This window comes from Quercus lobata, chromosome 2 (genome assembly GCF_001633185.2).
Source record: "Quercus lobata isolate SW786 chromosome 2, ValleyOak3.0 Primary Assembly, whole genome shotgun sequence".
Taxonomy (NCBI): Eukaryota; Viridiplantae; Streptophyta; class Magnoliopsida; order Fagales; family Fagaceae; genus Quercus; species Quercus lobata.
This window is the reverse complement of record NC_044905.1, coordinates 47763132-47791013: the sequence shown is the minus strand read 5'-3', so window position 1 is coordinate 47791013 and position 27882 is coordinate 47763132. Positions and strand designations below refer to the sequence as shown.

General features: G+C 35.8%; 1 protein-coding gene across 1 annotated transcript; it reads left to right on the top strand.

Annotated features, from left to right (window-relative positions):
- The first annotated feature begins 943 nt into the window (after positions 1–943).
- LOC115975726 (ALBINO3-like protein 2, chloroplastic) lies at positions 944–26404 on the top strand. Its single transcript, XM_031096629.1, has 14 exons — positions 944–1325; positions 2322–2428; positions 5179–5306; positions 5700–5771; positions 6839–6940; positions 12389–12448; positions 12941–13006; positions 15460–15507; positions 24295–24471; positions 24570–24625; positions 24741–24858; positions 25146–25235; positions 25875–25984; positions 26088–26404. The coding sequence occupies exons 1-14, from the start codon at positions 1003–1005 to the stop codon at positions 26242–26244; spliced, it is 1614 nt and encodes a 537-aa protein (XP_030952489.1). The 5' UTR covers positions 944–1002; the 3' UTR covers positions 26245–26404.
- Positions 26405–27882: the final 1478 nt, after the last annotated feature.

Below are 27882 nucleotides of genomic sequence, written 5' to 3'. Positions count from 1 at the left end.
CTATAAAACAATTTACCGAGTTTATTTTTTTTGTAATAGACTCATTAGTAGTTAGTGTTTGTTTGGATTGGCGTCTGCGTTTGCATTTTTGCCTTTTTTTTTTTTCTCCATGGGACATGAACAATGCAAATAGGCAAATAAATAGTAGTGAACAGTAACCAGAAATTTTTTTTTTTTTTTTGTTTTCTGTTTTTAGCAAAATTAGCGGTATCCAAACGTACACTTAATCTATATTAGCATTGGTTTATCAAATTTTTTTATTTATTTAAAATAAATGAAGAAATAGAACCCTTTTTAAATGTCTTGAAACTTTTAGCAATAAGAGTTTTAATTAGAACCATCGTGTAGCTCAGTATAATGATTACTCTACAAGTATAAGTCCACGTGAAATCCGTACGTGTGTCTTGCCTAACCCGAATGATATGGATGAACTGACCTAAACTTTTTTTTTTGGGTAAAAAAATGGGTAGAGGGGATGATTAGTGTGACTTTCTTATCTGAGTGTGATTATAATAGAACTCTACCCGTTTTCAAGCGAGACCTCATACTCTCGATCGATGAGGAACTTACTTATTATTCTTTTGGACCATTTGGGATTAAGATGAAATATAAGGAGTGCAACATGCTGCTTGATGTTGAGACTTGAACCCGTGTCCTGGGACTTGCCGGCTCGGTGCCTTATCAACTAGGTCACCCGTATGTTGGTGAAAGGACCCAAACTTGTACGAGACGAGTGGCCTTCTTCTTCTTCATAGTCACTGTTGTTTTATTGGACTCTAAACCCTAATTCAAATCCAAATCCAAATCCAAAAGATATTGCTCGGTTTCAATAATTTATCTTCAAACTAAAATTCTAAAAACTGGAAGAAGAAGAAGAAGAAGAAGAGAGAGAGAGAGAGAGAGATAAAAGAAGATTTTAAGGGGAGTCTCACACTTACACTTACACTTTACACCTAGCTAGCTAGCTAGGTTGTTGGTTGAAGAGTGAAGATCTGTGACGAGATGATGACAACAACTTCCATACTCTTGTCCCACCTCCGTCGCTCTCGTCCTTACTACTCCCTTCTCCCCACTCTCTTCTCAGTGCATCAATCAAACCCAAACCCAAACCCAAACCCAAACCCAAACCCTCTCTCCCCACCTCCCCCCCACACGCGCTTCACTCCCCGCGTGAACCCACTCCTCTTCCATTCCCGCGCTTTCTCCACTCCACTTGGCGGTGGAGGCGGAGGCGGAGATGTTCCCCTCGAAGAAGATTCGATTCTTCCTGTTCGTCACCTGATTTCGTTGCTCGATGCCTACCACGACCTCACTGGATTGCCTTGGTAATCTTTCTCTTTCCCCATACATTTAATTGTTCGAAAATACCTGCAAACTTTATTTCATTATTTCTTCTCTCTCTGTTTCTTTCCCTACAAAATGTCGGAAAATTAGTTCAAACTTGAATTCATTATGTTCTCTCTCTCTCTCTCTGTTTGTTTCCCTAGAATATGTTGGAAAACGGTGGATTTGTAAACTTATCTTTTTTGTTCTATTTTCAACTCATTTTTAAACTAATTTCTCTATTTTTTATGTATTCGATTTTGGAAGTAGGGAGAATATACGAAAATAATGTAATGTAATCTAACACTGGATTTGTCATCTAATTAAAAAATATTGATTGGTGTAATTTTGCTTAAAACTCACTGTCGAAGTCGTAAATTGCTCTAAACTAAAATAGAAAAAAAAAAAAAAAATATTGTTTTTGGGTATTAAATGGCTTAAGGTTGAAGAGTTACTTTGTCGATGATCTTATAGTTGAGAGTATTATTTTCAATTTTGATACTCAAGGAACCAAAATAACACCAAAAAGTATTTTGGCTTATTGTATTTTATTTTATATTTTAGATATAAGTAAATAAATCTGAGTACTTGCTATTATTTGAATTGTGTGTCTCGATTAGCTTCTTGTTGAAATGGGCAAAGTGTTGAAAATGTGAGGCTTTTAAAAAGCTGTACATACACTAATAAGCTTAGAACCAACTGCTAATCCAAAGCCATGAGCTTTTTTATTAGCTTATTTGGCTTATTTTGGTAGGTGCAACTATTTAAAGCTCAACTTTTGCCTAAGTACAACTTTACTTTTACACCCATCTATTTTTTATGCAAAATAAGCTAATCCAAACACAAAGTAATTATAAAGTGAGCTTTTTGATAATCTATGTGTCAAGGAGCTAGGTGATTTTTTTATGTTTTATTATTATTTTTTTTCCCTTTTGTGTTTTACTAATTATTTACATATATTCACTATTTTAGTTTATGAATTTATTATGACCTTGTAGGTGGATAGTTATTGCTTCCTCTACTTTGGCACTGAGAGTTGTACTGTTCCCAGTACTGATTTTGCAACTTAACAAGTTGAAAAGGATTGGAGAGTTATTTCCTAAATGTGAGTTTTTGATATTTGTTAACTATGTCTTTGTAGCTTTTTGTTGCATTCATTCTTCTAAGTTGTTTCTATTATTTTCTTTTTAATTACTTTTTTGGTTCACTCTATAATGTCATTTGAACTCCTATTCATGTTGATTTTTCTTGCGTATTGATGAAAATGGAAAAAGAGGTACAATAATCTATTAGAAAAAAAGTTGTTGGATAGCACAATTGCACATTGACTAGTTTAATTACAAATTGAGATTCAAAGAATCTAAGATTTCATCCAATCATATAAAGAGCACATTATTTTGGATAGGATATAATGGTTAATAGATGTGCTAGACCTGAATTAGTTTTTATAAGGAATTCAATGATTGGGAGTTAGCGGCTTCCTACTCCCTACTTCATTTCATCCAAACTTGGATTCCTAGGGGTGGAGGGTGTGACAGTCTTCGTTGCGGTCTTAAAAGAAGCGGGAAGTTTGATATTCGGTTTTTTTATCATAAGATTCGAAATGCAGCTCCTTCTACTTTCCCTTGGATGGGCATTTGGAAAGTTAAGGTTCCTAAAAGGGTGGCATTCTTTATGTGGACAACAGCTTATGGTTAGATTCTAACTTTGGCTAATCTTATACTTTGTGGTTGTCCTTTGGCGAATCGTTGTTGTATGTGTTGTTGTAATGAGGAATCTGTGGATCACTTGTTACTTTTTTGTCCGAGCTCATTCTTTGTGGACGTATATGCTTTGGTTGTTTGGGATCGATTGGGTTATGCTAGGTTCAGTTGCGGACTTATTATTTTGTTGGTATCATTGGCTTGGGAAGCATAGTTCTGATATTTGGAATTTGGTTCCACACTGTTTAATGTGGACTATTTGGACTGAACGGAATCGGCGTTCTTTTGAGGATAATGGGAAATCTGTGGTTCAGTTATTAGATTTATGCCAACGGACCCTCTTTGATTGGTCTCGCTGTTGGGGTCTCTCGGATTGTTCTACTCTTATGGATTTTCTTTTGTCTATTAGAATAGCTTAGTGGCTGCTTGTGTCTTTTTGTTTCTTATTACTCTTTGTTCACTAACATGAACTCTTTGTATTTTTCTTGCTATTCCTTTTTCAATAATATTTTCTTCTTACTTATAAAAAAAAAAAAAAAGCTAGACCTGAATTAGTCTGTTGAGACTCCAGAGCTGACCGCAAAAGTTTTAGAACCAAGGCTTGGTTATTGTTGAACTTAATTTTCTGTAACTTGTTTCAAAGGCATGGATAAATCACCCAGCGATCTTTTACTGTCTGTGTTCTACTTATCAATGAAAGTCAGGAACACGAGAAGCGTAGTAGGAGTTGATAGATCTAGCTTTCAGCCTCATACAGCCAACTTCCGAAGCTGAAAATTGTGTTATGACGTGTTGTTTGAGTACATTTGTTTAGTTTGCCTTTGATTGCTGTTGCTTAGCTCAAATTTGATTGCCACTTATAAAATTCATATGCATTATTGATTCAGTATGGTCTATGGAGCATGTGTTTCTTGTCATAAAAACAAAACCCCAATGAGCATTGTCAGTTGGCATGGGAGTCTTTTTTATTGCTTTGAACTTCTTTTCATTTTATTTTATTTTTTGATAAGGAAAAGAACTATATTAAAAAAGTGACAAAGTGGTGCAACCTAATACAAATCGAAAAGAGTACTTCATCGTGGGGTTACTGTTGTGAGAACAAACAGTTTGTATGGAAGGCAATAAGCTCTAGCTTAACTGGAACCTCCTCCCCTTACAAGTGCTAGGTGGAAAAGTGACAAAGAGGTGCAACCTAATACAAAGTGAAAAGAGTACTTCATCGTGGGGATACTGTTGTGAGAACAAACAGTTTGTTTGGAAGGCAATAAGCTCTAGCTTAATTGGTACCTCCTCCCCTTGTAAGTGCTAGGTGGAATGTGCGGTCATGGGTTTGGGACCCACTAGGTGCGTGTGTAACTTACCGATGAGGAAAGAACAAGTTTGTATGGAAGCAGCGGGCATGTGAAGCCTGTCTGTTCCTGTAGTTGCAATGTAGTCTGCTATATTAGTCATATACATGCCAAATTTGGATTCTATGATTATTCTACAGGAATGGTGATAATAGTTTGTTAAGATAGCCCCAAGATATTAATTTAAGAAAGGTTGCCAAATGAAAGTTACGTGAGAAGAATAATGCTGTCTTTACTTTGGTTAGGGTTTTTTTTTGGTCAATACCTATGTTTCAAGTATTGTGGGTCTTTCAATATCCTTAATATCTTGTTTGACCTGTTTGTTGTTATTAATATTATTTTTAATATACCAATAAAAAAAATATTTTTAATATGTTTTTTTGTTTTGTTTTATCCATTATTTTTCCATTAACTCATGTTGTCTCTTGCCATTTTACTCCATGTATCCAACAAAAGGAAAGCTGAGAGAAGGGAATGAGCTCAAAAATTCTTGTGTAATTTTTTTTTTTCATTTTTCATGCTAGAGATTATTAATTTCAATTATTCCTTGCCATAATGTTTTGTTCCAAGCCGTTATTATTTATAGTAGCATGGCATTATTTTGCTAATTGATAAACCTTGACTGGTGGACATTATCATTGTCAGCACTCTACCTTTTAATTTATTAACATCTATTATGAGGAGGATCTGTTTTATATCATTTTTTTGGTTCTCTTACCATGGAATCCTCTTCCTTTTCAGTGTTGTTCATCTATTTAACTTACAATTAATTTTTGTTTGACTCTCATATGCATTTCTCAAAGTGCCTCCTCCATTTCCACCACCTCTGTCAGGAAAGAGTTATATTGATCAAATTTCACTCTTCCGAAAGGAAAGAAGAGCAATTGGATGCCCTTCATTTTTATGGTTCCTTGCATACTTTTCTATCCAGGTGATACATCTGCCTTAATTGTTGGAATAGTTTTGTCCATTATATAAACAGCATTTTTCCCCATTCTCCTTGTAATTACAGATAGCTTGATTGTCTTTGAGTTAATATTCTCGCCTTTTAATAACAAATTAACTGCTGCAAGCAAACTGTGGGTGATCTTGGTTCTTTTGTATTTGTACTGAGCCAATCCCAGTTTGTGTTTACTTACTTTGTATAAATAAAATGAAAGCACCAAAAGTGGGGAGTCCATGAATGATTGATGCGGTGAGGAGACAAATTAAATAAAATTTGTATTCCTACTGAATTATGAAAACCATATTAGCCTGAATATGTAGCTACATAGACGAAGTTTCTGTAATAATTGATCTTGCTTGTATTTAAAATTATCTGCAGGTACCATGCTTTTTCTTGTGGATGACTAGCATTAGAAGAATGTCGCTGGATCATCATCCTGGGTTTGATTGTGTAAGTAACTGACATACGAGATAGATAAATTTAAACAATTATGTTTCAAAAATATTAGTTTCATTTTATTGTAAGTAGTGATATCATGATCTACAGCTTTCATATATTCATAGCTGAAGACCTTGTATTTTATTTAACTGAGAGTAAAAATAAACTTTCTTATTAAGCTGCTACCTTTCTTGAAAATTTTCCATTGATTATATTTCTCCTTTATCCCTGAAAATGACCATCAGGATATGTTTTACGCACATGACACTCCAGTGGGTAAAAAAAATTACAGATGATGGATGGAGAAAAGGCTAGTATAGGTCAAATTAAGAATTGACCTGACATGAATTTAGATTGGTCCATTATTTTTGTAAAGAACCTGTATGCAAGGTGCAATAAACTTTCTTAAGAAGCTTCAACTAGAAATTTCCTTATTATTCACACTCATGCTTCTGTCCTTGAAAACCAGTCAGGATGCCTTTTGTATACATTGCGTTCTGCTTGGGCATGGTTTTTCACTAAAATTTTCTGAAGTCAGGCATGCGTCTTTTGATGATATAGAATAGATGTATATAATCTTTCTATCTTAGATTGTGTTTATTGCAAAAAACTGAAAAGATTATATAGCATTGTAGAAGAATTCCAGAAAACAACTTCATATAAGTTTGGCACATTTATTTGGGATGTTGTCACTTGTCATAGTATACAATTTTATAACTATAAGGCTATGTAGCACATATAAGAATTATTTAATTATTTCTTGAGTATCTTAAGTCTTGGTCCTGTGATGGTAAAATTACCAAAGCTCCTAATCTCAAGTTGCATCTTAAATGCAGTTATAGCTGAAACTCATACAGCATCTTTTGTTTTTCCTCATAAATATAATTTACATTACTGGAAATCTAGAGTACATTGGAAATTTATTTCTTGCCACATGTGATGCTCATCTTTGCCATCTTTGTATTCTGGAAAATTTATAGTGCTGTAGAGAATGTTTGACCATGTTGCAGTTTTGAATTGTTGATATTTATTATGACTTTTTAACTTTACTGGAAATAAATCTCTCACATTCATTACAGGGTGGTGCTTTATGGTTCCAAAATTTGACTGAATTCTCACACGGTGTTTCGGGCCCCATCTTTCCTTTGTTGATTGCTGGCTTGCACTATATTAATGTTCAGGTATTTGGCTCTCTAGTCGGTGTGCACTAGTTATCATAACATGCAGTTATACCCCACTTTTCTTAGTGATCATGGGGTTGAATCTCCAAGGACAACCTTTTATTGCAAAGAGATGTCAGTTGAATCTCCAAGGACAACCTTTTATTGCAAAGAGATGTCATTCTTATTGACTCAGCTCAGTTGGTGCTTATAGACTGAATCATGCTTTTTTCTTGTTACATGACTGTGTTCTAATTTTTATGTATAGTAAAAAGAATCTTCCTAAAGAAAAAACAAATGCATGTTATGTTCCAAGTTTTATGTGCTTTCCAAAATGGAAAATACTATGTATAAAGGTTCAAGACACTGTCGTCTTATTGATGCCACAAATAATTCCAGGCACCATCCTGGTTTAGCTTTGGTGTGTTGGTTCAGTGAGTCATATCTTTGGTTCCTTCACAAATCTATCCCTACATGGCCACATGGGTGTATGTGCTTGCGCTTTTTACAACTTGAGTATAGTTTTGGTTACACTTTTCAATGTATTTGTACCTTTTTTCCTTTTGTCTGAACTAGCAATCAGTAGCGATTTGTATAAGTAAAATTTTTATTTAGCAGCAAAACTTTGTTGTCCTAAAGGGCTAATATGGGCTAGCACATGTAAATGGACGTCATAACTTTGCCCCAGGGTAAGTTTATTGTAGTTGTTTGTCAATGCTTGGAAATCTGATCATATATCATAGTTTCTTGTTCTTCAAAGTATCACCTTTACACACGCACACACACATATATATGTAGTTTTTTAGGGAAGTCTTGTGACACGTTTCTCTTATTTGTTCTTTAATATAGCATGTGACAGAATGAAACTCTTCTTGGTCATTGACTTACATATTACTAATTATATGTTGATTTAGATGTAATTACCAGTGTTCTTAAAAGCACACCTGAGGCATGCTTCAAAGCTCAAAGCTCCAGGTCTAAGCACTTTGCTTGGCTGAAGTGAAGTTCATGTACTGAGCAACCCGCACTTTTTAAGTTTTTTGCTAAAAACTCCATATTGAAGAAAATAACATGGACCACTGATTTATTATACAAACACTTTTCTTAGGGTACTGTATTACACCCAAAAAAAAAAAAAATTACATTATATCAAAAGGCCCATGAACAAGGATATTTACTATTCTTGTGCGTTTTAGTCTTTTCCTTCTGGATATATTTTGATTGAACTGTATGCTTCATTTTGATCATAATTATCATAGTTATGTATTTTTTATTAAACACCATAGAATTAAATAAAAAATGTCGTGTTTAAACTTAGTGTGCATTTGGGATGAGCTGAATTTTTCAACTTATCTTCACTTTCAGTTTATTTTTGCTATTATTCATGGGTCTCACTGTATTTTTTGATACTATTCATGGGTTTCATTGTACTATTCAACTTATTTTTTAACATTTTTTCTACACTTTCATAAAAAAGTTTTCAGTTTCAGCCAAATAAGCTGTTCTAAACGAACACTTGATGTGACTAGATTTTTATCCTATTAGCCATTGGTAATTATTTTGAATTTTTTATATAAAAAATTAAAGAAATTGAAATAACTCATGTTAAATTTAACTTGCATTCTTTGTGCAATTGCACTATATATTTGATCTAATAGATTTACTATTTTTAGTTTGTGTACTTTTATTATTATTATTATGAATCTTTTTTATTAGAGGTTATTATATATTATGAGTTTGTTTGAGGTTCGTTTATTTTGCTGAAACTGAAAATTTTTTGCTGAAAGTACTGTAGATAAAGGTAAAAATTAGCTGAAATAGTATAATGAGACCCATGGATAGTAGCAAAAATAAGCTGAATAGTAAAATAAGTTGGCAAAAATAATCTTTGCCAAACAGACACTATGTTTGAAAAAATGTACGTTTTACTTCAATCAAGTATGTGCTTTTGTTGCAACATAGACTTGTGGAGGGCTGTCTCACATTGTGTGTTATGGTGTATTTGGAAGGAACGAAATTGACGAATTTTTGAGGACTTAGATAGATCTAATGACCAGTTGCTTGCTTTCTTTACTGGTTCACTTTTTGATTGGTTTAGGGCTTGGGGACTCACATCTTGTGAATCTCTCCCTTTGTTCCTTAGCTCTCTTTTTCTTTTTAATTAGCTCCTTTTATCCTTTTTTTGCTTTTCTCTTTCTTTTTGTAATCTTTGATATGCTTTGTGCTTATTTGCATAAAGCAGTTTTTTGAATATATATCTTTCTTATACTTATCCAAAAAAAAAAAAAAAAGAACACTAGATGCTTTGAGGGAACGGAACGGTCGATTCTTGAGATTAAATCTCTCCTCTTCCACTCTTTGTTTGATTGGTGTTCTGTTTTTTCTTCTTTTTCTTGTTCTAATCTTTTTGTTATGCTTGATCATTGTAATTTACGATCTTGATGTACTCCTTTCCATGTACACTCTTGGTGCCTGGGTCCTGATTAATGATATTTTGTTATTTATCAAAAAAAAGAAAGAAAGTATGTGCTTTTGTTTTACTTTGCTTATAAATTATTGGAGGCCTGTGCAGTAAAGTGTATTTGACACTTTTACCAACACTTAGGGATGGACCCGGGGGGCCCGGGCCCTAGGGCCAAAGAAAAAAAATAAAAAAAATTTTAAGCCCCTGCCCAAAGAAATTTTTTTTATAGGTTATATATATATATATATATATATATATATATATATATATATTTTTTGATAAGTAATAAAAATAGTATTAATCATGAAGAAAGAGTGAATAAAACGAGTATAGGGTGTTCATGATGAACACAAGAGAAAGCAACAAACAACAACAAAGATAGTAAAAGCAGCTTAGGGAATAATACTAAGGGAAGAAAGAAAATCAATGATGGAAGAACAAGTCGAAGAACCCCAGCACCTAAACCAATCAAACAGAGTACTTTGGCATAGAGCCTGTAACTGAACAATCGATTTCTCTTTAGCCTCAAAAGAGTGCCAATTTCTTTCCAGCCAAACAACCTACATCAAACAACCATAAACCATATTCCAAATGTCCAAAGTAAATTTTACCAGCCAAAAACTCCAACAAGATGCCAAACTCTCCGCAGAACCTGGCATGACTCATTGGATCCCAAATACGTGTAACATTTGTACCCACAACGAGTGAGCTATAGGACAATGTAGGAGAAGATGATCCACAGATTCCTCATTACAGCAGCACATACAACACTGATTCGCCAAAGAGAGACCTCGGAGCACTAGATTATCTAAGGTAAGTATCCAACCATGAGTTGCTGTCCACATGAAAAAAGACACCCTTTTAGGAACCTTACCCTTCCAAGGGAAACTAGGGATAGAACCACCTCGGATCTTATTGTAATAGGACCGAATATCAAACTTGCCATTCCCATTAAGACACCAATGGGAATTGTCACATCTAACACCCCTAGGAATCCGAGCTTGAATGAAATTGAGGAAAGAGAAGGCAACTTCTAATTCCCTCTCATGAAAGTCCCTATAAAATCTCATATTCCAAAATCTATCATTTCCACCCTCTTGATGACACAATACATAAGAAATGCAAGCTTCCTTGTCATTTGAACTCGCATATAACTGAGGGTAGAGCATTTTAAGTGAAATATCTCCAACCCACCTATCATGCCAAAAAAGAATACGAGAGCCATCACCCACCACTACGGCCAAGTGTTTGAAGAATCTCTCCCAACCTTCATTAATACCACGCCAAAGATCAAACTCGTGGGCCTTCCTACATACTTTAGTATTCCACCCCCCGTGACCCTCTCCATATTTAGTGGCAACAACTCTGCCAAAGATGGGTTCCTTCTTGTCCAAACCTCCATAACCACTTTCCTAATAGGACTTGATTGAAATGCCCTAACTTCCTAAACCCCAAACCACCCATCTCTCTCTTCCAAAAACTTAGACTCCCTCCCTTTTAATTAGCCTAGCCCAACTAGCAACTACTTAACTCAAAAACTTGACAAAAACAAAACTTTAAAATAAAAAATAAAAAATCCTAGTTAGCCCAGTATTAGAATACTAGCATCAGGTGTTCTAAATGCTAAACATTTAGTATTTAGAACACCAAATACCAAAAACACTACTGTATGAGACATATTAAATGCTATATTAAAGTAGCAAAAGTAATTTTTGGTTTGTGAAAATATATATATATATATATTTTTTTTTGCAATAGCTGAAGAAACAATATTATTTTGTGTTTTTTTGTCATTGTTGGTAGATAATTGCATCTTAATGTATTAAGAAACAATGATTTTGTGTATTTATTTTGGTTGATAGTTTGTTAATACTATATGGATATCTATTTGGTTTTTTTTTTTTTTTTTTTTTTTTCCTTATTCTTTGGCCCCCCTAGCTTGAAATCCTAGGTCTTCCCCTGCCAACACTGGTAATTGCCATGAAAAAAAAAATTGCTTGCTACCTTGTTTATGTTCCTCATTATGTTTATGGTATAAAGTTTCCAAACATCTTAGCCCACCCAAGGACATTTAAGTTCTAATTGTTGTTGCTTGTATGCTTATTGATTACCCTGGCCAGCAGTTCAACCATTGACACCTCAAACCTTAAATGTTTTACTTTACTTGAATTTATAGACTTATGTAACTTTAGACGATTTTGTAGCATCCCTTGTACACTGCATGTGTACACGGGGCAAGTTCTTTTTCTACATTTTTTTGGGACCTGAGACCAATCAAACATAGTCCTAAATAACAAGGATTCCTACTTACACTCTGAGCTCTCAGTATCTTTAAAAGTGCAACTATTATGTTCCCTCTACAAGATCCACTTCAAACATAAGAAACAAGGTTCCAAATATCTGAAGAGGTCTTCCCAAACCACCTTGATAATCCAATTAAAAGATCAGAAACCGTTTTTGGTAGCACTTAATGAATCCCAACGGATCTAAAACTACGCTCCACATAACCTGAGCAACATCACAATGGAGCAGTAAATGATCCATTGTTTTCCCACTATAACGGCACATGAAACACCAACCAAATAAAGAGAAAGCTCTCTTGAGAACATTATAATAGGTCAGAATCCTCCCCCAAGCTGCTTTCCAAACAAAAAAAGACCTTTTTAGGGGCCTTGATGTGCCAAATATTCTTCCACGGGAAGGATATAGCATTGGCGCCTTAAAGGACCTCATAATATGATGCATTTTTAATAAAAGTCTTTCAATACCTATCCCAAAAAAATGTTCAACGTCTACAAATTTATAAATTGTGGATAACCTAATGTACCAATGCCACTCAAAGATGTTTCTTATTTCAATAGTTGGTGTCAGGATAATCTTGTCATATCCTCTAAAAATGTGTTAAATTTCTTGTGACATCATATGCTTGTACCGAATTTTGATATATGAATCTTGTTAATAAAAAAAATATATATAAGCTGATTTCTGCTTGATGGATTCACCAGATTTCTTTTGGGACATCTTCAGTTCGAAATTTGACTGGCCCACTTGACTTATTAGCAAAAGTAAGTAGAAAAATTATGTACAAATTCCATTGATATTGCTATCTTATTGCACTTGAATATATTGGTTTTCTAGAATTTATATTTTTGATAATTGGTTTAAGGACAAAGTTTGGTTACAAAATTAGTTGTAGCTGAAGACTACAACTTCCTTTAAAAGAATTAACATTGCTACATATTTTAAAAATCTAACTGATGGATTGCATGTTTTTTACGCTCTTAACAAACATCAATATAAACAATTGATTGATGACATAATTATTGATTTTTAATTTTTTGAAAATTTGCAAGCATGGAGGATATAAAGAGGAAATGTAATCTAATGGCGAGTTTGTCAAAATTCACACTCAATAAAAAATAGAGTAAAGTTGTAGCTTTAATCTACAACTAATTTTGTATCCAAACTTTGTCCTTGGTTTAATTGAATCTTGAAGGAGTCTATTTTTTCTAGTTTTAATGTCATATAACTAATTGGAATTCTCTTTCTTGTTGCAGTTCTACAAATTCTACTTGGATTTTTTAACGCTGCCTCTATTTTTTATTGGTTACTGCATTCCTCAGGTAAAACTAGGTTATACTTACAACCTCTGCAATGTTACGCGTGCTAAATTGGATAACATAAGTATTGTCTTAGCTTGCCTTCATGGAAGTTTCTTAATTGTCTGTGATTGATAGTGAAATCCATTTTTCTTTGTTCCCAATTATCTTCCTTTTTGGCTGTTTGGTATTAAAACAATGAATAGAACATAAAATAAAGGAAGATAAAATACTAGGCAATAACACCTAGGTTATCCTAAGCAATCACACTTAGGTGGAAGACAATCACACCCTCAAACCTAAAAAAACAAGCTGCTAGAATTTTATTAAAATTCATGAATATTATCTGACTACAATAAATCCTTTATACAGGCTATTGTTAAATCCTTTCTTAGAAGGACTAGGACTTCTAAATAAGCTAGTCCTTGAAAGACTAGACTAGGATTACTAATAACAAAGAAAAAAATACATAAGAAACAAATAGGAAAAGGACTCAAAACACAAAACAGTGGGCTTAGGTACAGTCAAGGACAGCCCGTTCCAGAAATATGGAATCTAGTAAAACTTAATTAAAACTGATCCAGTATTAAATAAACAAAATCAACAATAAAATAAGACTCAATTCAACTTTAGACTAACTAAGAAAGGTTCAAAGAGAGCTCTCCATCATCTGAAACATCCCAAATTAATGCTTGAGCACCAGAACCAGCTTTCCCTCATCTATTGTAAGTCTCTGAAAGGGCTGCCAATTACTATCCCAGTCATCCTATGACCTAACCCTCCACCTGATTTTTATGGGAGAAGGAAGTTATTTTAGTTGGAGGTCATAGCCAGGTAAATTTAGATCAACTTAAAACTGACTAGTTACTATTTTTATGCAAAGGATAAGTAACCGCTCACTTGAGCTTTCTGTCTATTATAGGGTTTCAATTATTTCATTAGTAGTGGTGAGTTTAAGAATGCAGGAACTCATGTTGGACTATATGCTAGGTTGGAGATTGGGGTGGGGAATAGAGTGAAATTTTGGCATAATTGTTGGTGTGGGGATCAACCTCTTCCAATAATATTCCAGTTTTGTATAGACTAGCTGTTAATAAAGAGGCTTTTGTTGCTTTATCCTTGACTAGGCTGAGGGAAGGGGAAAGGAGGACTTGGGTTGTGTAAATGATTGGGAGGTGAGTTCTATGGATGATTTTTTGCTTTTTTTTTTTGGATAATATTGTCCCTTTAAATGAAGATGATGATCGATTGAGGTGGACTTTGAAGAACAATGGGAATTTTGACATTCGCTCGCATTATAATGTTCTACGGGACTCTTCCTCTATCACTTTTCCTTGGAAAGGTATTTGGGGAGTGAAGGCTCCTAGACGAGTTTCCTTTTTTGTTTGGACTGCAGCTTGGAATAAGATACTCACTGGGGTTAATATGAAGAATAAGGGGTTTGATTTTGTTGATTGGTGCTGCATGTGTCGACATTGTGGGGAGACTGTGGACCATTTGTTGATAAATTGTGAGAAGGCTCAACAGTTATGGTGTACTTCGATCTTTTGGAGTTTCTTTGGTCCTACCAAGAGCGGGGTTCGATCTTATGTTTGGATGGAGGAATTGGTTGGGGAAACACTCGTCAGACATTTGGAATTTAGTACCTTTGTGTTTATTGTGGTGCATTTGGAGGGAACGTAATCGCCACACGTTTGAGGATGTGGACAGTTCTGATGATTAATTGCTTGCTTCTTTTAGTGGTTATTGGTTTGATTGTTCTCGGGCTTGGGGACTCACTTCTTGTGACTCCATCCTGTTGTTCATTAGCTCTCTTCTTTTCTACAATTAGTTTTCTGTTTTTTCTTTCCTCTTTGTGTATTTATCTACTACTTTGTGCTTTTCATGCATACTGTAGTTTTTTTAATATAATTTTTCTTTCGTATCCACAAAAAAAAAAAAAAAAAAAAAAATCTATATGCTACAATGTCCTTTGAAGTCCATGTCATCTTGTCAAAAATTTTGTAGGTTGACCTGCTTTAAAAGGTATAAGTGTGTGGTATCAATTAAATTGGCATGGTTTGGAGCCATATTGTGACTATGGAGCATTAAAATGTGTTCTATGGTATAAATCTTGTGAGGCATATAACAATTTTTATGGGGGGGATAATTGATGTTATTTGAGGCATTTTGCATAGCTGTCATTTGAAAAGTATGCTGTCCTGTACAATGAAGTGGTTTCCATGGCACGCTTTAATTTCCTACTGAGAAAAAATATGTCAAGGAACAATGGCAATTAAGTCGCTGTACATCCTTATTTAGGGCTAAAAGCTGTTCTTGTTTGGGCCACCTACTGTGGATTGTTTAAAGCTTCCCTGTTGTATTCTTGTTCTTTCTTACTGCTACCACTTTATCTACTGGCAAAATTCCCTGCTCCTATTCCTCTTCCCCTTATTTTGTTTAAAATGCAAATTTATTACTCTATATTGGTTTTGCAGGGAAGTCTAGTCTATTGGGTTACCAATAGTTCATTCAGTGTCATTCAGGTGAGTCACTGTACTGTCTTTCTATGAATATAAAAGAGTTTGTTGCATTGCATTCTTGAAATTTGATTAAAATGTTATCCAAATTTGTGGTTGGATTCTTGATTTTTCCTTTACTGTTCTTTTCTGTCATTTCTCTTTGTAAGGGTTATATAACTAAAACAAGACCCATCAAGTGTGTGTGAATGTGTAGCTTACTAATCATTTCTTTTTTGAAAGGAGATGCACTTAAGAAAGTACAACTCACACTTTCATTATTTTTTTCCAAAGCTGTCCCGTTAAAATAAAAAATGAGTAATGTAGGAAAGAACTGTATGGGAAAGAAAGATTATGTGATTAGAAAAAGGACAATCAATATGCTTATTATGTGAATTATATAAAATTCTTTTGTACTATATTGCACTTTCTTGGCTCTTTTAAATGACGGCTTGCTTATTTATATAGACCCCCCCCTCAACTCGCATTTATCAAAAAGAAGAACAAGAAAGGGGTAAATTACCTATTTGGTCCCTGAGCTTTACACTGTGTGTCAATTTGGTCATTGATCTTTCAAACGTGTCAGTTTAGTCCCTAATCTTTTGGTATTGTGTCAAAACGGTCCTTGCCATGAAGTGATGGATGGAAAATGCTGGTGTAGTTAACGTCCAAAATAAAATATTATTTTCATGCTACATAATCAATCACATGTTTTGCCACATTGACAATTAAAACACTCCATTTACATGTTAGATATTAGGTTGAAAAATTCAATATATAATTTCTTGAAAGTTAAAACACCAAATCATTAATCAAATCTCAAGGAAAACCAAAATTCAATATATTGACAAGTAAGTTAAAGACTGTAGGCGAGTAAAATAGCTACCCAATCTTTTTATTATCTCTATTTAATTGCAGAGAAGACTTGGAAAAAAAGGGAGCATATTTGAATGGGCATCATAATGTATTCCACGATTAAGAGTGATCCTAGTTGCATAGAAAAAACAGTGTCAACGTGCATCGTGTGTAGCCATGGGAGATTTAGTTTTGAAATCCTATTGAAATTGAAAAATGGGAGATTCAGATAAGATGCAAATTTGAAAATAACACAATTAGGACTGAAAAAATTAAGGGAAAAAAAAACTTCTATATGCCGCCATAAACTGTGATTCTGTCAGAAGGAGAAGGTGGAAGAGTTCGGCTTGCTTCAGGGGTGGAGGCCTTTGTCGGGCATGGAAGATTCAAGAGATGTGGAGGCTTGGACAGGTTGATATGAAACGGCATGGATTTGGGTGGGTGGTCTTCACTGGACAGGCAGAGATTCTAGTGGCTTGAGAGAGATGATCTATCAAATGGGTTTTTCTTTTTGATTACAGTTTTGGTGTTTTTATTTTGATGGAGCAGATTTGGTGTTTTAACTTTTAAGAAATTATATATTGAAATTTTCAACCTAATATCTGATTATATATTGAATTTTTCAACCTAATATCTGATGTGTAAATGGAGTGTTTTAATAGCTGATGTGGCAATACATGTGGCAGTCTATGTAGCATGAAAATAATATTTTATTTTGGCCATTAGTCACGTCAACATTTTCTAGGCATCGCTTATCGGTAGGGACCACTATTTTGACATAATACCAAAACATGTTTGAAAGGTTTTTTTATTTATTTATTTATTTTTTATTTTTTTATCTTTAATAAGTAATAAGAATAGTATTAATCATGAAGAAAAAAAGAGTAAAGCAAATACAAGGTGTTTATGATGGTGAACACAAGAAAAACAACAAACAACAACAAAGATAAAAAAAAGCAACTTAAGGGACAATTCTAAGGGAAGAAAGAAACTCAATGATGGAAGAACAATTCGAAGAACCCTAGCACCTAGACCAATCAAAAAGAGTACTCTGGCATTGAGCTTGTAATTGAACAAGCGATTTCTCTTTAGCCTCAAAAGAGCATTGATTTCTTTTCATCCAAACAACCCACATCAAACAGCCAAGAACCATATTCCATATGTCCGAAGTAAATTTCCCCAGCCAATAACTCCAACAAAACACCAAACTCTCCATAGAACCTGGCATGACCCATTGGATCATGAATACCTGTAACATTTGCACCCATGAGTGAGCTATAGGACTATGTAGGAGAAGATGATCCATTGATTTCTCATTATAGTAGCACATACAACATTGATTCACCAAAGAGAGACTCCAGAACATCAGATTATCCAAGGTAAGTGTCCGACCATTAGCTGCTGTCCATATGAAGAAAGCCACCTTTTTAGGAATCTTAACTTTCCAAATACTCTTCCAAGGGAACTAGGAATAGAACCACCCCGGATCTTATTCTAATAGGACCGAATATCAAACTTACCATTCCTATTAAGACACCAATGGGAAGTATCACACCCAACACCCCTAGGAATTCAAGATTGAATGAAATCAAGGAAAGAGAAGGTGGCTTCTAATACCCCCTTGTGAAAGTTCCTATAAAATCTCAAATTCCAAAATCTATCATTTCTACCCTCCTGATGGCACAATACATAAGAATTGCAAGCTTCCTTGTCATTTGAACACGCATATGATAGAGCATTTTAAGAGAGATATGCCTAACCCACCTATCATGCCAAAAAAGAATACGAGAGCCATCACCCACTACTAGGGCCAAATGTTTGGAGAATCTCTCCCAACCGTCATTAATACCACGCCAAAGACCACACCCATGGGCCCTTCTGCATACTTTAGTATTCCACCCCCCTTGACCCTCTCCATATTTAGTGGCAACAACCCTCCGCTAGAGATGGGTTCTTGTCCAAATCTCCATAACCATTTTCCTAATAGGGCTTAATTGAAATGCACTAAATTCCTAATCCCCAAACCGCCCATCTCTAAAGGTGAAAACACCTTCTCCCAAGCCACCAAATAATATTTGAAACAATCCTCTAAAGACCCACATAAAAAATTTCTCTAAATACACTCCAACCTATCAGCCATAGCTACAGGGATGGTAAACAAGGATAGGTAGTATGTAGGAAGACTAGAAAGGTTACTCTTCAAAAGAGTAAGTCTACCTCTCTTAGACAAATACAGATGCTTCCAACCTGAAAGTTTCTTCTCCATCTTCTCCAAAATAGGATTCCAAATGGATGCTATCTTATACGGAGTACCCAATGGCATTCCCAAATATTTCATAGGCAAGCTACCCACCCTACAATGGAGAATGTTAGCCAAAACACCTATATTACCAACCTCCCCAACTGGGACAATCTCACTCTTCCCCACATTTACTTTCAATCTAGTAAAAGCTTGAAAACAAGACAAATCCAGCCTAATGGACAATAACTGTTCTCTAGAAGCATCACATAACAAAATGGTATTATTTGCAAACAACAAATGTGATATGCGTACCCCAATAAGGTTAACCGGTCCCACATGAAAACCACGAAGTGGTCCTCAATTTTCTTCAGAATCCGACTTAAAACTTCCATAATCAAAAGGAAAAGAAGAGGGGACAACAGATCACCTTGTCTCAAACCACGAGAACTTCCAAAAAAAACTTGTCGGGATCCATTCACAAGAACAGAGAAACGAACAGTTGTTATGAAAGCCTTAATCCACCCCCTCCACTTCAACCCAAAACCCATCTTATTCAACAAATAGAAAAAGGGATCCTAATTTACATGATCATAGGTTTTTTCTATGTCCAACTTACAAGCTACACCCGCTGAATGACACTTCAATCTGCTGTCTAGGCACTCATTTGCAATAAGCACTGAGTCCAAAATTTGTCTTCCACCAACAAAGGAATTTTGAGACTCCAAGATCAAACTGTCTAACACTACCCTCAACCTATTCGCCAACACCTTAGACGGCAACTTGTACACATTGCCCACCAAGCTAATAGGCCTAAAGTCCTTAATATTTATAGCATTATTTTTTTGGGAATTAAAGAGAGAAAAGAAGCATTTAGAGACCGTTCAAACAAAAAATACCCGTGAAAGTACTTAAATACAGCCATAACATCAACCTCCACAACCTTCCAACATTTGTGAAAAAAAGCCATGGTGAAACCATCCGGACCAGGGGCATTATCCCCCTCCATCTCCGTCAGAACCTGGGTAACTTCTTCTTTCGAGAACTCCCTCTCAAGGGACAGCCTTTCATTTTCCCCAATACAAGCAAAATCCAACCCATCCACAGTTGGGCGCTACATATTTGTCTATGTATGAAGATCCTGATAGAATTGGACCACCTGAGAATGTACAACAGATTCATCCTCATATAAAACACCATCTACCTCTATGCTCCTAATGTGATTAACTCTTCCATGAGAATTCGCTAAGCTATGAAAGAAGTGTGTGTTGTTATCTCCCTCCTTCAGATACAGAGCATGGGACTTTTGTCTCCAGAAAGTCTTCCAAATTAGCTAAAACTTCAATATAACCTTTAACTGTGTTCCGCCTGATTGTTCTTGATTCGAAAGGCCTAGTAGTTCTTCCTTAGCATCCAGACCCAATAATTCAGTCAACAACCTCTTCTTCCTAAAAGCCAAATCTCCAAATTCCTCCTTATTCCACTTCTTTAGGTCTTCTTTAAGAGCCATTAATTTCTGAGCCAGAACAAAACTTGGAGAGCCCATAAAGCAATACCCATTCCACCATTGTTGAACTTTCTCAACAAAACCCTCAACTTTTAGCCACATATTCTCAAACTTAAAAGCACAACGCCCCCTTCTAACCTCAGCAGCTTCCACCAAAAGCGGACAATGATCAGAAATAACATGAGGAAGCATCCTTTGAGACACATTTCCTAAATGATCCACTCAATCCCCAAATGCCAAAGTCCTGTCAATACGATACATAGACTTTGGCTTAGAATCCCTACACTAGGTGAAAGAAGCCCCATCTAATGGTAAATCCACTAGGTAATTATTCTCTATAAAATCCGAAAATCCAAACATGGCTGGGCTGAAAGACTCACAACCAAGCCTCTCACAAGGATATCTAATGATGTTGAATCTCCAAATAATAACCAAGCCGTGGTCCACCGAACATGTACCTTGGATAACTCCTCCCACAAAGCAGCCCTATGTTGGTCTACATTTGGACCATAAATACTAGTAAAGACCCATTCAAAACCATCCAATACTCCTCTAAGAAGTGCACTGATTGAGAACTGACCAACAATAACATCAATTTTCTCAACCACCTGCTTATCCCAAAGCAGTAGAACACCCCCACCACCACCACCCCCCCCCCCCCCCCGGGGGGGGATGTTTAAACCGCATCTAGGATAGCCCAATTGATGAAGGGACTACCCCATAAGCTTCGCACAACAGTAGAATTTAATGAAGAAAGTTTAGTTTCCTAGAGACATACTATATCACACCGCCATTCCTTAAGAGGATTCTTAGAAACCTCCCTCTTTTGAGGATTATTCGATCCCCTAACATTCCAAGAAAGGAGTCTTAAAGTCATTTGTAACTACCAATAGCCCCCAAACCCTTCGACGAACCTCTATTACGAGAGGACCTGTCATAATTTACTGTGAATACTAGACCCCGAAGTTCTCTAAGACCTTTCTGACTAGATTTAATAGGTCTCCGAATACACCCATCATTTACAACCTCAAGACATTCTTGTTCCAGTAAACGAAATAAAGCCACACACTGAGCTTCATGTCTTACAATAGGAAAACCCACCATCTTGCAAAAACTATTCATCATTGTAGACACCCATTTCGATTAATCCACCTTAGTTGTCTCAAACTCACTCTTCATCAACCATAGTCAACACCTTATCCTTGATTGCCCTAGGATCCCACCGAGACAGCGGTACACAGTCCAGAGGACAACGTTGCTTCTCCCCACTAATAGAAGCACTGGTGTCAACCCTACTTTGTTCCCATGGAAGAAATAGAAGCTCACTCACCATTTTGCAACCCATCTACAAACTCAGCACCCAATAACATCATACCTGTTTGGTTTGACACTCTTGGGATGGGCCCCCGTAAATACTTCCTCCTCCTCCTCTTCCTTGGACCAAGGATCCACCTCCTTATCCAAGTTAGACAAGGGATATTTGAAGCTTCCCACTGAGAACGATGAAGAGACTGTTGATAACTGCTAGTCAAAGGCATGACTTCTAGCGTCGACATCACTGAGTTTGACCCTAAACCCACAACTTCAAGAAGCCCAGGTTGTTGCGGCTCCATGGTGATTCTCGAATCGTCCCCAAAATGCCTTTCGACTTCCCTATCGGGATGAGAAACCACCGAGATGGAGGCGAGAAGCTCCGTGACTTGACCGGGAAGAGGATTTGTACTAAGAATTGGCAATTTGACACCCATCGGAGCCACAGACACCACCGATGCCGCTGCCACCACTAGTAACCTTGAACTCTCGCTCAACCCACTCATACTCTGATCGCTATGCAAACTCTTGCCCAACCCACTCGGATAGGAAAACTTATTCTCCTCCAAATGGGCCTTTCCTTTCGGGTTAGCCACTTGGGCTTTGTCTTGCCCAAACAGGCTTTTTAAAACCTCAGGCCCACCTTTATTGGGCTTGTGAGAAACATTTGCTTCCATCTAGGATACAACACGTTTTCCCTCATTTGATTTAAACACTCTCAACACCAAGTTGGCAAAAGTCAACTTAAAAGTAAACTCACGTGTGGGTCTGCCATTTATATTAGAAACAGTAACGGTCAAATCACTCATAATCACGTTATGCTTCAAAATAACTCCAGAAATTTGAAAATTCCTTGTCTTCCGCTGGTTACCATAATTGATCATTTTCTTCCCATTTTGTCCACTGCCAGCCATTGAACCACCACCAACAACACCATCGGAAGTCATCCCTTCCACCAATACAGTATTCTCACCTGTTAAGAACCTGTGTAATTCTTTTATAAACAAACACCACCCAGAACGATTTGAGCTAGCTGGTATCATAACACAACCACGATGAGCTCCACCATAATACACAACTATATCCACAAAAAGACCAGCCTTATTCGATCTTCCCCGGAATTTGAAAAACTTATTGTTTTCTCTATGACGTTTGCACAAATAATCCTTTCCTGGAACCCAATCTCGAATATTGGCGAAACAAAAGAGAATCCATTCCAATCCTTTACGCCCCACCTTTATGCCCCACCCAAATGGAACTTTTGATATTCCGGTGACTCTCATGAATAGCATAAAAATCAGCCTGCCCACCATCAAAAGAGAGAGAAAAAACTTTAGTATCTATGCAAAAAGAACCTTTACTGCCCCATCTGCCCCCAGGAAAAGATTTAGAAGTTGTGTTATGGGGAGGCAATTTGATAGGATTAAATGGTGTGGGTGATATGGTAGTTGTTGATCTAGTCACTAACGCTGGTTGTAAAGGCAGGTTAGATGGGGGTGGGATGGTCAGTGAAGAAGAAGGTGGACAAAAAAGGTGAGATGGAAAAAAGCCAAAAGGTGATGGAAATTGTGTTGGGAAGAAACCAGGAAATTGAGGAGGTGGCTGGTTGAAAGAGGGTGGTAGAAAGGGGAGCAGAGGTGGGAATGGTGGTGACTGTGAGTTTTTTTTGGGGGGGGGGGGGAGGTGGTGTCCCATTGAGCTCATCACATTAAAATTCACGTTTGAAAGGTTAGAGGACCAAATTCACAGTTAGCGTAAAAGTTAGGGACCAAATAGGTAATTTACATGAAAAAAAACTTTAAAAATTAAGTAAATAAATAAAAAGAGAAGTGACAGTGTTACTTGTACCCTTGAAGAGTCTCTTGTCTCGGAGAAACTTGGGCTAAGATCTAGGAGGCACAAACATGGCAAAATGGGCTGTGGGGTTTTAGAGATTATGGTGGTGAGGGCTTGGGGCGGAGATTTATTTTGAATGAGGACAATCAGATGAACCTTTGCATTGTGGTGTGGAATGGTAGACTTGTGCCTGTGGCCAGCTTCTTTCATTATTCTTTAATGGCCAGCTTTAAATTGTATGCAACTTGTTTCTTATTTTATTGTGTTTGCAGCTTTTTTAGTTTATGCCAATATAAAAAGAAAAATTAGTATTACACTATATACATTATTAATTTTATCAGTATCATAAATTCACATGTGGTGTCTCTTAATATTTCATTAAGGACAATATTAAAAAATTAATGGATTAAATTTTGTTTCTTCCATGTTCCAAACTACACAACAGGTTTCATTTAATTTATTTTTCAGTTTGCTCAAAAACAATAGAATTCAATTTATGAACCATTTCAACTGAGTTTCACTAAAAGAATCAATTGAATTCTACCTATGATTTGATTTGAAAAGGATTCTTTATGTTAATTTACTGATCTTTGATGCATTGTTCTTGGATAGATATATTAATTGGTAAATATTTGTCAAGTTTTCTGGGTTATTCTGAGATTAATCATTGCTTGTTGTAGGGCTAATAGCCAAATACTATTGTTAAATTACTGATTGTCCCAAAAGTATAAGCAATTAGGAAATAGTGAATTTAATCATTTAATCTAACACTCCCCCTCATTTGTGGGTCTAAAATTTTCTTAATAAGTGGGGCCCAACATGTGGGACTTCTAATATTTTTAATGGGAGATGGTAGAGTAAAGCTAGGATTGAACTCAGGATCTTCTATTCTTATACCATGTTAAATTACTGACTGTCCAAAAAATTTAAGCTATTAGGAAATGGTGAATTTAATTATTTAATGTAACAACTATGATTCATTATAAAATGTTTTGAGGCCATTAATCTGTAGACAAGTTGTATCAAATAATTTTTCAAGACAGCTTACATGCAATCAACTGTGCAGCAATTATGTCTCAAACATCCCGTTGTTCGGGCAAAGTTGGGTTTGCCTGTCAAGGCTGCTCCAACGACAGCAGCAAATTCGGGGGAAAATTTTACTGCTCAACTAACAATTAGTGATTCTCCCACAAAGAAGCAGAAAATTTCTGTACAGAACTTATCCCCTAAAGAACTGCTAGCTGTGAGTGGCTATGAGCACAAACCTTGGTAAATTATATTAATATTAACGTGAAAGATGTTACAATTTTTTTCAATGTTCATGGGTGCTATTGTTGACAGCTCTCTGTCCAACTTTTATCAAATGGGAAAAGAGAAAGAGCAGTTCCTTTGCTGTGGTAACTAACCCTTCTCTTTGGTTTTCTTCTTTTCCCTTTTTAAGATTTATGTTTTGCTGCTAGGGGTAGCTATGTCCCTTGCTGTTGAATTGCGTTAGTAACTTTTGATTTACAGGCTGGCACTTGAGAAGGATCCTGATTACTTAAGAGCTTTGCTTGTTATGGGGCAGACATTATTGCAGAATGGACAGCTTGCAGAGGCTACCGGATACTTTGAGCGTGCTATCTCCAAGGTCTTACATCGTTTTTGTTTGTTATGCTCCTTTTTACTTTCAAGGTTTGTTTATCCTTGGTAAAATGCTTGGTTCATATCTGCAATCTGAGATGATCATCAAGAGATCGGAATGTCATGTAGAAGCCATATATATTTTGCTTTACTCAAAAAGGACGCATTTGGGAATAATTACTGAGGAGTCCCTGTTGCTTGCATTTTTATTCTTTTTTGTTGTACTTTTAATTTGTGTATGAATATGCCTTCTTCACTTAATAAATCACAGATTTTATTTTTACTCCTTATCAGCTTTTCCTTGGTGGAAATCCAACAGACGTTGAGAATACTGATCTTATAATTCTTTCATCTCAGTGGGCCGGTGTTGCTTGTATACGCCAGGTGAAGCTCAGTAAATTCTCTTTCATTTTACTTGTAAACAGCATATAAATTGCAAGGAATATTAAGGCACATTTTTAAGGAACATGCTAATACAACAGTGTAACTTGTTTTTTTTTGGTCCTCATGCTTTCTGTTTTTTGTTTAGGGAAAAATTTAGGTATAGTTCTTAAGGCGCTATACCTTGCATTTTCCAATTAAATTTCAACACATGGTTGTGATAATTTTGATTGTGCTTGGGAAAGATAACATTATCAATAAAGTTAAGGTAACAACAAAAATTCACAATTTCACATCTCCATATTCGGGCCATAAAAAATGTTTTTAAATTGTAAATTGTTGTGGGTCCAGGTGTGAGGTGGCAGGCAACTTAGGTGGTGTTGACATGTTGTGAAGTTGTTGTTGTCACCTTGGCTTTATTGTAATACTATTTGTACTGCATTGGACAAAACAGCCATGTGTTTGAATGGAGAAACTATAGTATAGCACCTAAAGAGCTGTACCTAAGTTTTCTCCTTCAGTTTAATGCTATCACCCAACTAGTTCTTATAAATTTCATAGTTGGGTCCGTATGCTCATGGACTGATTGCTTTTATCCCTTTTTCATCTGATTTCTACTTTCTTTGTTTTTTTACCTGGCAGGGGAAGTGGGCTGAAGGGATAATACACCTAGAAAGGGTTGCAAGCTTGAAAGAGCCAGATGATCCAAAGAGCAAAGCCCATTATTTTGATGGTTTGGTATTGCTGGCAAGGTATGAGTTAGAGCAGTTACTTGAATTAGTTCATATAATTCCCATTTCTTTATCACGATTGATTTCAACATTGAAATGTTGAACCTGAGAATTTGCTTTACAGTGCATTATATAACGAAGGTCGAAAAACTGAAGCAGCAAAGTATCTGCGTTATGCTGCTGCTTATAATCCTGCATACAAAGAGTACTTGGAACAGTGTGAAAATGACGAGGATGTTTTTGTTAGTGATCTTGTCAGCAGTAGGAGAGGAGATTACTGATTTCAAGTTTTGTACAAGTCAAAGCAAATTTTGTGGATCTGATATCCACTTGATTCTCTTGAAATTGTATATTAGAATAAAAATAAGCTTTGGCTAATATCTACTTTGATGTTTATTTTATGGCGAAAATACCATTTTGTTTCCTATATTTAGGGGCTCATTCAATTTTGTCTCTACGTTTTGGTAGCAGTAAATTTGGTCTTTGTTATTTTCAACTTGCAATTAATTTGATCATTGTCATTAACTTACTAACGGAAAATGGTATACATGGCAAACAGTGTGCACTGCTGGCACATTTCATGCTTATGTTGTCACAAAAATAATTAAAAAAAAAAAATTAATTAGCATTATAAAATGCCATGTCAGCTTAAAAAAAAAAAAATTCCCGCTTCTCTCTCTCTCTCTCTCTCCCCATTGTTCTTATTCTTTACACTCTGAATGAGGTTTTGTTAAAACCATTGAGAGCTCACATGTAGGAAGAAAGTGGGTATGCAAAGTGGAAACATGAACGTTGCCTGCAATACTGGAAATTATTTGGGATTGAATTATTCAAGTCTAAGTACTGAAGGAACCAATAAAAGAATAGGTTTTGGGTTTGAAATCTAATACGAATTTTCTAGTTGGGAATGGGCAAAAAAAAAAAAAAAAAAAAAAAAAAAAGAATCGAAAAGGTTGGAGGATGTGTGTGTGTGTGTGTGTGTGTGTGTGTGTGAGATCTTGGAGCTTGAAGAGCATATCGCAGAGAGAGCAACAAATTCAAATCCAGAAAACCAACAACAAACCAATTTTCCCCATAAAATCAAACTCTAGATAATCAAAACCATAAAATTCAAAGGGAAATGATATGTCCACAACATTTTCACAACAAATTTTAAGTGTCAAGTTGTTACTGGTTGAGAGAGAGAGAATCAAAGACGAGGAACAACCAACAAATTCAAATCCAGAAAACCAACAACAAACCAATTTTCCCCATAAAATCAAACTCTAGATAATCAAAACCATAAAATTCAAAGGGAAATGATATGTCCACAACATTTTCACAACAAATTTTAAGTGCCAAGTTGTTACTGGTTGTTATTGTTAGGGTAAAAAAATATTCTTAGTGTTAAGTACAAATTTGAACTAATAACAACTAATCACCTACGATTTGTTGTGAAAATGTTATAAAAATATTGTGGACATAGCATCCCTCAAATTCAAAACCTGATGAACAAACCAATTTTCCCATGAATACCATAGATACATATCCGCCTAAATACACACACACCTACCTGCAATTGCAATACAAAACCATTGCCAAACAACATTGAGACAGGAGAGAGAGATATTCACACTAAGAAACGAGAGGACCACTGCCGTGATGTGGTGACATGATGCGGCGAGCAGCAGCTTAGCGAGGAGGAGCTCGAAATGTTGGGGTTTAGGCATAGAGCTAAGATAGAAAGAGAGACTATGTCAATAAGGGAGAGAGAAGTAGGCTAAAGGAAAGAGAAGAGCCACATCCACTGGTAGCCCTAGCATGTGATCTTAAAGAGGCCGGCCATGGTGGTTCAAATTTGAGTTTAGAGAAAGCTCAGATCTGTATTTTCCATTACATTATTTATTTTATAATTCAAAAGTTTGTGGTAATTTTTTATG